Source organism: Myiozetetes cayanensis, unplaced genomic scaffold (assembly GCF_022539395.1).
Source record: "Myiozetetes cayanensis isolate MyiCay16 unplaced genomic scaffold, myiCay2020 scf22, whole genome shotgun sequence".
NCBI classification, from domain to species: Eukaryota; Metazoa; Chordata; class Aves; order Passeriformes; family Tyrannidae; genus Myiozetetes; species Myiozetetes cayanensis.
The window spans coordinates 202,834-216,364 of record NW_026087434.1 but is presented as its reverse complement, the minus strand read 5'-3'; the positions used below and the strand labels follow the sequence as shown (position 1 = coordinate 216,364).

Genomic DNA, 13,531 nt, shown 5'->3' with positions numbered 1-13,531 from the left:
GAGCTTTTCAAAGTTGCTTCTTAACTTCTTTCTCCTTCCAGAAACAGGCACTTGTGTAGTGCGTATCTATGGTGGGTTAGTGGAAAAAAAAATCGTTGATTGCTGAGTTAATACTAGGAAAGAATTAGCAGAATGTAGGAGTACCAACCACTGGAAAAGTCAAGGCAGCAGAGAGGGCAGGAGTCCATCCTCTGTCTTCAGAGATGCTAAAGGAATCCACAGGCTTCCACATAAGTATTTAGGTCTTCTAATCAGATCTTAGAGTGCACTGAATGTTTCCTCTGGCACGTACCATGAGACAGAAAATCCAGACGAGCTGTTTGTTCCTTTCTTTGCCTTTGGTTCGGTTTCCATATCCTATTTGTTAATACCACTTTGGGCAGTACATCTGGCATGCCTGTTCAGTGAAGCCAACTACGGTCAGTGCGAAGCCTTCTCTATTGGCAAAAGTCTGAATGCAAGTTCAGAAAAAATTACTTCATCAGAGTTAAGTCTGTTAGAGGCACTTCCAGTGGCAGGCCTTTTGATTATTGCACTCACTAGCAAAGAGAATTGCAGTTAATACTGAAATTCATCCAGCACAGGTAATGGTATTCACCTAAAAGTCTTAGCCCGTTACTTCTCCATTCAGGATTTTCTCATCTGACTGCATGTACTAGCAATCTCACCTCCTGTTTGTGGTGAGGCCTGTTACCCACGCTCACAGAGGCTGTCCATGCTTGCTTCATGATGCTGGCTTCAAGTATGGCTGGGTGCTTTGGTCCCAGTGAGAGCTTCCTTGGACAACTGAATTCAGAGTGCAAATCCTGCCCAAAATGTTCACTACTACTGTCAGGTCTGGAGGCCAGATCTTTCTGATCTCAGCTCAGGGGCTCAATGAATAGTCTTTATACCTGGATTCCTTATTAAGTAGCCTTCTCAAAACTGTTTTCAAATCTTATCTTTGCCTTATGAATTTTAAAGGTCCCCTGTCTTAGCTGGATCAGACTCCTCTGTGGTGGCTGCAGGATATCCACCTCCTTTTTGGCAGTTGCTGTCTACATTGGGCAGCTTTGTTCTCAGCTTATAAACATGAACCACTTGGTCTGCCACTTTCACCATAGCTGTGGTGTTTATTTCTGTTTCAGCGATGCTGTGCAGTCTTGCTGGAGAAACTTTTGATCCACTGACTTTCCAGTTGAATTTTCCAAGAGCTAGTTTATGTGTTTGGGGTGTGTGTACTATGCAGTATTTCATGTTGGTAGCTTGGGTTTCTCCTTCCATTCGCGTGTTCCTTTGAAGTGCTTATTTTCTTATTCATCTTCTAACATCAAACTAGCAGCAGACCTGTGGCAGATCCTCTCAGATCATGTAACGGAAAGAATGCTGCTCCTTCTGGCAGCTGTGAGTTCCCTTCGACAGCAGCCCCTGCCTGGTCTGACAGCATTGCTCTGTCAGAGAATAGAACAACTGCTGGGAATAATGTACATTGTCTGCAGTGCTCTGTTCTAGGATTTTTTTTTTTGCATGTGTATGTCTGTGAAGGAGGAAGTATTGAGGCATTATTTGGGGAGGGTTCTGCCTGAAATATTTTCTGTGTTCCAGAGAACAAGTTCCTAAAACATGCACTGAAACAAAGCAGAAATGTTTCTCTGCTGTATCACAGCTGGATTCACCCAGGAATGTTGTTCTAGTGTGTATATTTTTATCACAGAATGCAAGATGCAGCAGCCCCACTGTGCCAGGATGCCGTGCTGTCACAAACCGCGCTCACCATTGCAGTGTCCAAGTAACTGTTTGCTGCCTCTCTTGAGTAAAACTGAAGTTACTCAGCTGCATAGTTTCAGACTAAATGTGGCCTTATGAGTAACAGGCTGGTCTTCAGATCTCTGAAATGGAAAGCATTCATTTAAACTTTTGCAACTCTAACTAAGCAAATGGATGAAGCTGTGTTAGATCTTTTTAAAATCTGAGAAGTTGGTCACTTGGAATGATACTTCCTAAACAGGACGAGCAATACGCAGGACACTGACTTCCTTCTCTCCTTACCTCAGTGGCTTTCTAATCCTTTCAGAAGAAGCTGTCCTGTGATTATGGCCTTGGATGGGGCTCTAGAGACTCGCATACTTAGTTCTCATTTCATCTACTGCCATCCTGTTGACCTTGAATAAGTTATTTAATTTCATTAGGTCTCAGTTTTTTATCTGCCCAAAAAATCAACAAAAAAGCCCAACCCACAAGCACAAAGCATTTTTATTTATATTGCATGTTGCTGTACAATTGCATCTATATTGCATCTATACAATTGCACAGTGAAACACCATTTTCAGTTCGATTTCTAGGTGTTGGTACAATAAATCTGACTGTATCTTGTAAGTATGTCTTGCACAGTGTGATTTGAACATTATAATTCAATAGATAATAGCATCTGTTTCCCCAGTCAGAATGGCATTGTTTCTTTGGAAATCAAAGCAGCAAGGAAAATAAATGCTGGGTGTTTGAGTGTAGTAACTGGCTCTTGGCTCAGTCCTGTTGTGGTAATTCTCCGCATATAAGTGAATGGAGCTTTTTGACTTAATTGTTTTGGACAGCCTTTGATTCTTTTACTCAATCTGACAGGCTTAGTGTGATTCTAAGAGTTTTCAAAATCTGTTCTGATTCACAGATAATCTTAAAAGGATCCTATGAAGTGAGGTTAAGAACTGCAGAGTTGTTCCTATAGAAACATTGACAGATGCCTTAGAACAACTGCAACCATTAGAACAGCCAGTGTGTGATCCTTACATTCTTAGCTGTGTTAGAAAATGTTAGAGGTTTTGACTTTGGGCTTGCATGTTTTCCTGCATGGCATCTACTGAAGCCTTCTCTTCTTTGTGCCAAGACAGCCCTTGGAGAGTGGGATCATTCCACTGGCCTGCTTGTTTTTAAAGTAAAATTGCTGCTGATTTAAATACTTCTGTTTTTCAGGAAACTCTGGGACAGCATTATGTCCTGCCAGTGACTGGCTAGAGAATTCCTGGGGTGAGAAGTGAGGTGCAGTTGCCTTCTGTACTGAGCCTTCAGGAAGTGCTGGGATTGGTACCTGAGAATTCCACACAAAGGAAGCTGAACCAAGGGTTCTGTGCATGAGCCAATAGTCTGTTTGAATTGAAGAAAAAGAACTTACTGGATAGAAGTTTGGCAAGAGGGGACTGTGTTGGCTGACCCCTAGGAAGGGATAGGGATGCAGAGAAAGGAGCCATGGGAAGGAGGTTGCGTTCTGTGTACTTGTGGGCTGCTGTCTAGCTCCTCTGAGTTTCTTTCAATTAAGATTTTGAACTGAAACATTTGGACTGATGTTTTGCCAGCAGTGGGAAATGGCTGTGGACGTGGATCCTGAAACTGAGAACTATGGTTATTTGACAACCTGTGAGTAAATAGGGTAGAGGTTTATATTGGGGCACAGTCTGTCTGTGTTTGTTGGTTGAGTGTGTGTCTAGCTCTGTGTTTCTCACTCTCTTTCTCTCTTTGTGCCTCACACAGGCCTTGCCATGAATTTTCTCTGACCCCTTGGGGCCATTCCCACACGAGGCTTTGATGTGTGTGCCCAGAGCTTGATTGACAAGGAAGTTTCAGTGGCGGCAGCAGGGAAACTAAGAGAAAAGGGCAGGGCTTTGAACTAAAGGGCTTTGAGCTCTGAGATGCTGTGCTTACTTATCTCCTTCAGAATGTTAATTATTTACCAAGATAATTGGGCAGGAGGTGAAAAAAAGAGAGGGGAGGTTATTAAAAAATTCCAACACTAACACACTACAAAAACCTCATTTTCCAACTTGCAGCTGGCATGAAAAGGATGTTGTGCGTAAAAGGGCTTGAGTGTATGTGTGTTGGGGGGGCCCTTTTTAAGGCACCCATTTCCTAAATAGACGAATGCAGCAAAAACATCAAAGCTCTGGTGAGAGTTTTCTCTGGGGTTTTAAACCATGTCTGGTACTTTTTAATTAAAAAAGTTTATGGAGAGCCGTCTTTGTGACTGGAGCAGGCAACCTTAGGCCCTGTTGATTGAGGAATGAAATGTTAAAAGACCTAATAAATAATTATTTTTGCTAAAATGTCAGTTTAAGGATATGAAATTTCCTGGATGCTTTATCAGGAGTTGAGACTTGGAGTAGGCTAACGAATGTCTCCTGCTTCAGTCTAGTGTGATGTCGGCCATGCTGTGTGAGACAGTCTCCCACAGCCTTTGGATTAATGTCAAAAAAACGTGTAATACCACATGCATATCTAAAGCTTGTAGGCAGGAAGATGGGCGAAGCTGTTTCATTTTGCCTTAAGTTAATACAGTTTTATTAGTCTCTGCATAGGGCAGCAGTCCACAGTGTCCTCTGTGAAGATCAGGGTTCCGCTGATCTTCTACTTCTTCTACAGTTCTAGTAACTGCTGTTCTGGATTAGGTCCAAGGGCTGTCATTCCAGTATCCAGACTGGGCTGATGGTGGCAACAGAGGCTCAGGAAAACTTTAGAGCAGGCAGTCTGCCCTGCACGGTTTCCAAGTACACATGAGTGATACCAAGTGAGGCAGTGGGTTGCTTTTATCTGGTTTACACTCTGATTTGGTTTATTTACCTGTTTCTTAGTACAAGGCTTCCTAAAAGCTTAACAGAATTGTTTCAGCTAGTTTTTCTTTATGTGGTATTATACTGACATGTGATGCAGGTAATAAATACAGTATTTTTCTTTCAGAATCCTTTCTGGTACAGCTGGTTATACCATATCATATTAATCTTCTGCATATCACCTTCAAGCCCTTTTAAAAATCCAAGCCTGTGCTTGCAGCAGTGTCTGTTTCTAGTTCAAAGTTCAGTAATTTTGACTTTGGTGCCCTCTGTTTCCCTTGGGAACACTTGGGTACACCATCTGGACATGGTGGGGTAGTGCTACATAATGTACTGCTTAGTTCCAGCACTGGGTTTTATGAAGGTGTGGTGTGACACTGTGGTCACTGGAGATGGCAGAGCAACCTCCATAGGTAGGTCCCTCCTTTACCTACAGGTGCATTTGTGATTCTTTAGTTGAACTAGGGGACTGTGAGTCCAGTTTTACAGTTTCTCCGGTGCCCAGCAAAGGACCAAAAGATAATGGGGGACCAATGCGTCTGACACATGGGGAGAGGCAGAGAGAGTCAGGGTTGTTCAGCCTGGAAAAGAGAAGCTCTAGGGGGCTTGTCAATGTATGCAATGAAAGAGATGAGGAACAGTAAGGGAGATGGGCCAGACTTCCCAGCGGTGCCCAGTGAAAGAAAAGAGGAAATGGGATACCAATCACATGAACTACCTTTGAAATAAGGGAAAAAAATAGCAACCAAACCCACTAGATTGAAAAAGTGTTCAAATATAGCGATTATTCTGACAAGTAGAAACTAGGAATTCAGGCTGGATTTATAAAAGGAAATACTGCACCCTGGAAAGCTGGTGAAATTTCAGTGACAAATTTCGACCATAGACATAGATACCCTAGGGTGTAAATGTAATAAAATGATCTAGAATAGATTTTGGAGGGCATAGCTAGATTTTTCTTCTCTTGCTATCAGTCACTCAGGTCTTAGAAGATTCTTCTTGTGTTATCTGCTTAGCAGTGGAGAATGTGTGTACAATACAATGGCAGGAGACATGGGGACAGAGGAGAAGGAATGGCAGGACACGACACTGGCACAGTGAGCTCATGTTGTACAGGTCTCATCACCTGTGTGTGGTAGAACAGATCATAAAATTTTGCTTCATGTTGTACTCCAACTTGTGCTCTGCACAAGTCTAACTTTTTCTGAATTATAGATGGTTCAGTGACCTTGGCTTGAACTCCATGAGTTTGTCTGTACCTGTCTAATGTTCGCTGTGAACTGTGAAAGCATTACATTCAGTGATACCTTCTTTTCCCCTTTTGCTGTAGGCTAAACTCTTTCCAACTGCTGTAATTCATTTTGGATCTGAGGAGTGCAGGGGTGAGTGCATTGCCTCTCTCCTTCAGCTGACTGTATAGCTCTTGTAGTAGACCCAGAATTACATCCTTATTATCAGAGTCCTTCTGACGAAAGGTACTGCAGTCCTTGAGAATACTCATGAATGTCCTCATTCCAACTAGCTGAAGCTCTTCAGAGCTGGCTTGGTCAGTTAGCTTGAGCACAAATGTAGACATAGTACCTTTTTTATGGGATTCATTAGGCTAGGGAGTAGGCGTTGTCTGCCACGAGAGCAATAATGATAGAAGAATGGCTCTGTAGAAAAAAATCCTGTTGTTCAAAATGTTAACTAGACAAATTACTATGAAACACTTTTGCAACATTCCTGTGGTAGTGGATTGGCTGAAGATGGTAGAACAGATCTGAATCTTTGGTTCTTTGACATCTCTGGTTTATGCTTAGAATCCCTGTTTCTGCCAGAGATCAAAACAACAAGCTCTGGCTTCACAGAAAAGTTTCTGAGATGCAGTGAGCACTGAAAGGAAATGTCAAGATCTCAAGGTTTGAATGATGAAATAGGACACCTCTGAGTTGTGAAAGAAAACTTTCATAGTTAAAAAGTGTCCTGTGTCATTTGGGGCAAGGGTGATGGAGATCTACTGTAGTATACAGCAGGTATTTGTTGAGCTGAGAGCTATGTGATACTATGGTGATTGATGTTGCATTGATTATGTTACAAAACGAGTGATTTGGTTTCATTTTTAAACAGCTTGTTACCTGAAATCGGACCTGCTGAGCTCTGCAGTTTCCCCTTCTGCAGCTGATTTATTAGTAGCCAGGTATGTTGGAACCGAATAGAGCTGCAAATGCCTGAGTATTTCAGGGATGGGAAGCATGAAATGAGCTCATCTTACTACAAAGAAGGGTTCTTTGAAGATGCTAGGGCTTCCTGCTCTCCAGAAACAGTCATACTGTCATACTCAACTTAATAGCTTTGTGAGTCATTTGCAAAGTAGGATTTCAGTGACCAAATCAAGTAAATCCTAGTGCTTCTATTGTGGAAAAAGAAGAACCTTTTCAATCTGAAAAATTTAAAAAAATTTAAAGGTGGTGGTACGGGGGTTATTATGAAAAATAAAGGTTAATTCTTGCTTATTTTCTTTCTCAGGTGTTTTTCCAGATCATTAATTCCTTCTGCCTCATCATCTGTAGCATCAGGAGCTCCAACCCTATCTGAACCAGAAGCCCGAAGTGACAAAAAGACCAGTGGGTCTCCGGAAGCAGCCACCACACAGGGAGCTCCGCAGGGCTTGAGAAGGACCCCTGGGAAAGTCCCCAAATGGCTGAAGCTGCCAGGTATCATGAAATCAGAGGAGAGCTCTGTTCACTCTAAACTGCCCCAAAAGGCAGGCTCCTCTCTGCCAAGTATGTTGGATGTTAACAGTATTGTTGCAGATGTCAGTTTGTGCTTGCAGGAACTTGGTTCACTGCTTGGTCACGCATTGGTTTGTGACTTGAACCTCAGCCTTCACTGGAGAAGTATCTAAGTGCAGGCTCTGAACACTGGGGAGTCTGATGCCTAATCCATATGCTTGCAGCATTCTTAACTGTGTTTTTGGTTTGATGTACTGAGCTCTTAACTCTGCCAGTGTTGTTCAGATATTAATAGGCAGGACATACTACATACCAAAGGCCAATGTCATCTGTTAAATCTCTGGCATTATTTTCCCTTCTGCTTCTGTAGTCTGTTTTAGTACTTTTCTTTCTCTTGAATTTTTTTTTTAGCTGGTCTTCCTGTTTTAAATCTTCACTGCAAACCAGTAGTGGTTTTCCATAATTAAGATTGCAACCAAGTTTCCATTACTAATTTTTTCTTGGTTTATCCTCATCAGAAAACTGCAGTTTTTCTTTTAGTCCCAGAAAAATAACTTATGTGTGAATTTATACAAAATATGACGTAATTAGAAGAAGGATTCCTGAATTAAACAGTCGGGAGTATTCACTTTTTGATTCAGTGGCAAAGACAAGAGGGAGAGAGGAAATCAAGGGGGAAAAAAAAAACCACATTAAATCAGCCCCCTTAACAGCATCAAAACTAGTAATGCTTATATGGAAATCCCTGGCTAATAATGCCAAATATTAACTTTGTGGATGAGAATTTTAGCATTTGTTTCTGGAGGATACTGTGGGGCCCTCAGCTCCAGCAAGTAGACCATAAGTTCTGAAGGCTGCCAACAGTGGGTTGGTATATTCACTGCTGTGGCTGTTCTGGTGTAGATTGGTGCTGAGATACTGATGCAGTGGGAAACAAGATCTTCACTGTTTCCTGTTTCCAGTATGTTTGAAGCATTGCACTGTAGAGTTTTCTTTCCCAAGTAAAGATTATCTGGACAAAGTACAAAATATCATCTCACCTACCCATGCAGGTTTCCCATTTAACAGCTAGTATGAAAGGTTAATAATATGCTCTAACATGCATATTAATAACATGAAGGATGAAGTTCCCTGCTCCAAAAGTTATGATGTATATACCATTCCATCTCCCTAAGTGCTCCCATGTGATCCCCAATGCTGCCTGAGCACAGCAGTGTCCAGAACCCTCAACCACCAGATCATATTATTGAGAAATGAGACAGTGCAAATTACATGTTAAGTGTTTTAATGCTCCTGTGGGTTTTTTTGTAGGTGGAAAGAGATGAAGCATCCTGGGCTGCTGGATCAGTGAGCAATCAGCTGGGCCCCTGTCTTGATGATCTTACTCAGAATGCATAAGAAATTGTTGGTGGCTCTGGAGAGCTCATCTGTATGAACATTAGTTATAAAAAGAGAATTGCTATTTCAGATGCCAGTTGCACCTGGTGGAGAAGTGGAAGGCTTATATATGGTCTTTGTGACTACAGAAGCAAGGTTAGAAGTTAGAAGTTAAATTTAAGGTTTCTTGCATGCAAATAATAACATAGAGAAATAAGGGGGACATAATTTCTATATACTTTCTGTGAAGAACTTTGTTTCTGTCCATATTTTTAAATTCAGTCTTCCCAATTCTACCTTCAGAGATCACTTGAGTCTATCTGCCTGGATTCTAGCAGCAAGATACGATCTAGTTCAGCTTTAACTATTGTTAAGTGATGCCTAAAACAAGACTTCTCTCTGCTTCTTGCTGGGTGGGGCTAGTGCTGCTGATAATTCTGGATATAGGTGCCTGGAAAGCAAATGAAGAGGAAGCCCTTAGGTTACTTAAACCAGTTCAATTAGCCTTTCCTGTGAACCTATTGGGCTGCTGCACTTGTATTGTGTTCAGTTGCCAGAATCTTACTAACAAAGAACACAGGTATCTGTTCATGGAATGCCTCTTGAGATTATTTCTGCCCTAAGCTCTAGTTCTATTTTCACTTTGTATAATTAACACCAGTAATTACAACAAGGAAAAAGCCATCCAGTTAAAGGGTCTCTTCCCATGCCAGTTGGTTGGTGGTTTGAGTGTTCCTGGAACAGGGTGGCCGTGCCCTGCACCACAGCTTGTACTGGGGGAAAGCCCCAGTCTGGGTTGTTGCCTTCTGCAGACATCATGTGGGGATGAATGTTGTTGGTTAGAATTGCCATTACACTGGAGATGAACTCTGTAGTGCCACGGCAGCCATGGTGCTGGATTCTGTTTGGAGTTTTCTCCATGGATCAGTGACCTATGCAGAGCTGGGGTTCCATGGTATGGTAATACCATGCTTCCTGTTTTCCTTGTTTCCTCCCTGCACTACATGCACATCTGCACAATTTGTATATGTAATAAAGCAGAGTGGCCGTGGGAGCCGTTTTAGTCGGTCCCTTTGATAATGTTTCTTGCCCCAGCACTTGGTCTCTGTCAGTTCACAGGAACCTGCTCCCTTTTCAATGGGCCTGTCATGCCTCATTCCCTTCCTCCCATGTTTTTCAACAAAGCAAAACGGAGCTTTGTACCATCTGAATGAACTTCAAAGTGGCTAGAAAGGGCACCCAGGGTTCCTGGCACTTGTCATTGTCTCCCAGCCTGGCCAACATTTCCCTTCAGGTCTAATTATTTCCAAATGCTCCTAGATGCTTTGAAGAAACTTGGAGGGAGAGGCATGAAAGAAAGGTGGAAGAGGAAAAAGGAGACTCAAAGCAGAGGGAGCAAAATGCTTTACCAAAAAAGTTGATTCTTATATGACACCCAAACGTAAACAGGAATGTGTGCGGCCACTGGCAGTGGGGAATGTGAGAGCACTATGTACGGCTGCTGCTCTAAATCCTCCCTGTGGAAAGCAAGCCCGTCTGGCCCTTGACAGGCTATAAAACGCATACCACAGCAACGCAAAAAAACATTAAAATAATGTTTAAACTTTATTGCTCTAGTGGATTAAGTGTGGACTGAGCCTACCCTCCACAGGACTGTCTGTATCAGGTGCTGTGTCAGGCTTATTCATGTCACACAAGCCAGAGGCAGATTGCAGCTGGAGCTGCTTTGCTGAATTTATGCAGGATATACTGGGGGGAAACTAGAAGCCATTGCTAATGATAGGTGGGGGAATACTTGCAGTTCCCAGGGTTAGAATAAGCAGCAGCAGTGTAGTTGGAAGAAGTTGCAGTGTGCCTTCAGGCGTACTTGTCCTTATCTTTTGAAGAGCACAGGAGACGTCAAATAGTGCCAATTTGCTTAGCTGTTCTGATTCTGCCAGGTTCATAAAGAGCAAGCACTCTTAACTGTTAGTCACCTGCAACTACCCGAGATGGGAAAACAGAAGAAGTTTAGGGATACAAGCAGCAATATCAGTATTCCTGGGGCAGTTTCATGGATCAAGGGGATGCAGGGATGAGGACTAGACTTCATATTGCTGTCTAACCCAGTATAAGCACAAGAATGAAAAATCAGTACCTTTAACAGCTAGATCAGAGGTCTTTTTCCTCTTCCCTATGCAAAGAAGAGTTAGTTTTAGCTGTTGCTGCTATTAAAATGCTGCTTTACTACCAATGTCCACATCAGCAATTCTCTTGAGTCAATGCTTGTGTGTGTCAGCGAAGGGAACTTGACCCTTTTTTACAGCAGCAGCTGTGGGACCTGTGTCAGTAGGAGTCAGAGAGGAGGGAGAGATGAAGATCTGAAATCTGGAAAAGGCAAGAAAGTAGGATTGCATTCTTTAAGGGGAACGAGATGCCCTGACATTTAAAACTGCAGGCTCTTCACTAAGCTGCTTGCTACAAGGATTCCGGTCCTACTGCAGAACAGTACCTGCAGGTACCGGATGAGCTGGTTTTGTTTCAGTATCACTTCTGCTATAACAGCTGAACTCATCCCTGGGGTTTTGGGGCATTCAAAGGTAGCATTAGTTGCATTTTTTTGCTCTTGCTTTTTTTTTTACCAATGGTTGTGGGGCTGAAGGCTGAACTAGGTCAGTTCCTTCATAGGGTGCACTGTACAGCTGCACAAACAGTTGTCTTGGCCGAGTGGCAGAGGGCTGCTGGGGACTGCTTAAGCTGGTACTGTCTTAAGAATGTGTATTTAAATTGAGGTTTTAATGAAGTTTCCAAGTGGCTGCTGTCCTGAGAGATGACCCTGATAGCTCCTGGCTGAAAAGAGTACAGGGACTTACCGAGCCTCTGCCTGCCACAGCTGTCCCTGGGAACAGGACTGCTAGTTGCTGATCCCACAGCAGGAGCACAGGCCCCAAGCCATGGCCCATCAGTGGTGCTCCTGCAGGGGCCATGCATTTCGCAACAAAGCCAGTTGGGTTGTGTGGGTCCTGCCCACATGTGTAAGGTTTCTTATTTCATAGCACCCCCCTGCTCCCCCCTTTCCTTCCCCCCACTGCCAGAGGAGCCAGGCTGTCCCGTGATGTGGGATTCTCACACATGCTGTGTGTTATTTTTTCCTTTCGTCCTACAAAGACTTAGAGAAGAGGGTGAGTGAGGGGGAAACTCTTCAAGTCTTTGAAGCAACTTGACTTTTGATGATTAATTACAGCAAAGGGAGGGAGACGGGTTTTTAACTTACTGATGTTTGTGAGAACAAATTTATAGCAGAGGGGAAGCAGCTTCTGAGAATATCAAGTGGTTAAAAGGTTCCAAGTACTCTTTGATGTCACAGCCCTAGAGAAATACTGGAAGGTAGTGAGAGACAAACACTGTTTATTTATAAAATAAAGATCAGTTACCTGCTCTTGGCAAGAGCCTGTGACTGAACTCCTGTTAACAACCTATTCATTAGACAGGCTTGGAGCTGGACCTAGAGTTGCTGTCACAGCTGCCTGCTGAGGCAAGGAGAGCCTGAAGGCTGGATGGTATTTCCAGTCATTAAGTCTTTCCATGTATCTCTGTGAAGCAGCACCTGTTTCTCACATTAGCTGAGAAAGCAAGAGCATCTTACCATGCTGTGAAGTACATGCCCCTGTTACAGGAGTAAAGCAGCAAGATGGAAACCAGTTACATTCTCAGCTGAACAAAACAAGCCTTTGACAGCCTCTTCTCAAAAATAGTATCTGACAGCATCATTGCTATGGGCTGTACTGTGCTTGGTAAAGAGAGGGGAAACAAAAGCAAAACAACAGAGGAAAAAAAAGTTGAAACTGTTTTTCCCAGAGCTAGACTCGGAGGCTGAGACAGATGTTTGCTGTCAGGTCAGGACCATCTGCTGGCAGGCAGAATGTGCTTCAGGAGGCCTCTAGAAATCCAGAAGCTGTAAGGAGAGAGCAGCAAGCCAGTCAGCACATAGGCCAGATTTCTGAAACATCTCCCAGGGGGAAGAGCATTAAGGTCTTTCAGCTCACATCCTCATCCTGCTCCCGTGCACTTCAAGCCCACAGTTACATACCAGCTGCGGTAACACTTTCTCCAGATGCTCAATATCCACCTTCTCCAGGTCCTCTGTCTGAGCCTGCCGCGCTGCCCGTGCTGCCGCTTCTACCGGACAAGGGAAAGCCGAGGGCAGTGAGAGGGATCTGGGAGCTGCTAGGGAGGGGGTCCCGCCCGGGGGGCCGGAGCTGGTTGCTTGGGAGGGAGGTGGCCCGGAGGAGTGCAGGAAGCGGTGTCTGGGCTTTGGCTGCACAGGAGACAGCTGAGCTGGCGCAGCACGGGATGAGACTAAGTGCTGGGTGCTCGGGGAGGAGGCTGGGGCGGGGGGCGGCCCGCAGGTCGGTAACGGGCCCAAAGGGCGGCTCGGGCTGACCCCGTGCGCTCACCTCGGACGAAGACGTTCAGCATCTCGGCCATCAGCAGCTGCGCGTCGCCGTTCACTGCAACGACAAGGCGCTTACGGCAGGCGGGGGCCCAGCTAGCCGCACCCGGGCCCTCCCGGTACCGCCCGCCGCTGCCCCGGTACCTCGTGTCCTCCCGTCCCGGAAATGGAGACGGAGCAGCCGGTCCACGGTGTCCTGCGCGGAGAGAGGACGGGATGAGCAGGGCCGAACCCCCCCCGGCCGCGGCCGAGTTCGGGACTGACCCCCCGCCCCACCCTGAACCGCCGCACCTTCCTGAAGCCGCCGGCGCGGCCGTCCCGCTCCTCCATGTCTCGCGCGCCACCGGCCCCGCCTCCCGCAGGCCGGCGCGGCGGGCGGGGCCGCGGCCATGGAGCGGTGCCGGGGGGAGTACGCGCGGCCACGGAGCGGTTCC

The 13,531-nt window shown here is 44.8% G+C and overlaps 2 protein-coding genes across 5 annotated transcripts in view; one reads left to right on the top strand and one right to left on the bottom strand.

The window, feature by feature from the left end:
• The window catches only part of ASPSCR1 (ASPSCR1 tether for SLC2A4, UBX domain containing), a 44,112-nt gene extending 33,839 nt beyond the window's left edge, over window positions 1-10,273 (top strand). For 3 of the 4 annotated variants that reach the window (XM_050319384.1, XM_050319382.1, XM_050319383.1), the window contains exons 13-16: window positions 5,905-5,956; window positions 6,684-6,753; window positions 7,083-7,270; window positions 8,600-10,273. In XM_050319384.1, coding sequence (XP_050175341.1) covers window positions 5,905-5,956; window positions 6,684-6,753; window positions 7,083-7,270; window positions 8,600-8,613 — 324 coding nt within the window. In that variant the 3' untranslated portion in view covers window positions 8,614-10,273. Of the gene's footprint in view, window positions 1-5,904; window positions 5,957-6,683; window positions 6,754-7,082; window positions 7,271-8,599 lie in introns of those variants that run through there. The other variant, XR_007629379.1, reaches the window with a different exon arrangement.
• A 1,762-nt stretch (window positions 10,274-12,035) lies between these two features.
• CENPX (centromere protein X) lies at window positions 12,036-13,484 on the bottom strand. The gene is made up of 5 exons (XM_050319404.1): window positions 13,389-13,484; window positions 13,242-13,293; window positions 13,102-13,155; window positions 12,735-12,823; window positions 12,036-12,599 (listed from the first exon to the last, which is right to left on the bottom strand). The coding sequence occupies exons 1-5, from the start codon at window positions 13,425-13,427 to the stop codon at window positions 12,585-12,587; spliced, it is 249 nt and encodes an 82-aa protein (XP_050175361.1). The 5' UTR covers window positions 13,428-13,484; the 3' UTR covers window positions 12,036-12,584.
• Window positions 13,485-13,531: the final 47 nt, after the last annotated feature.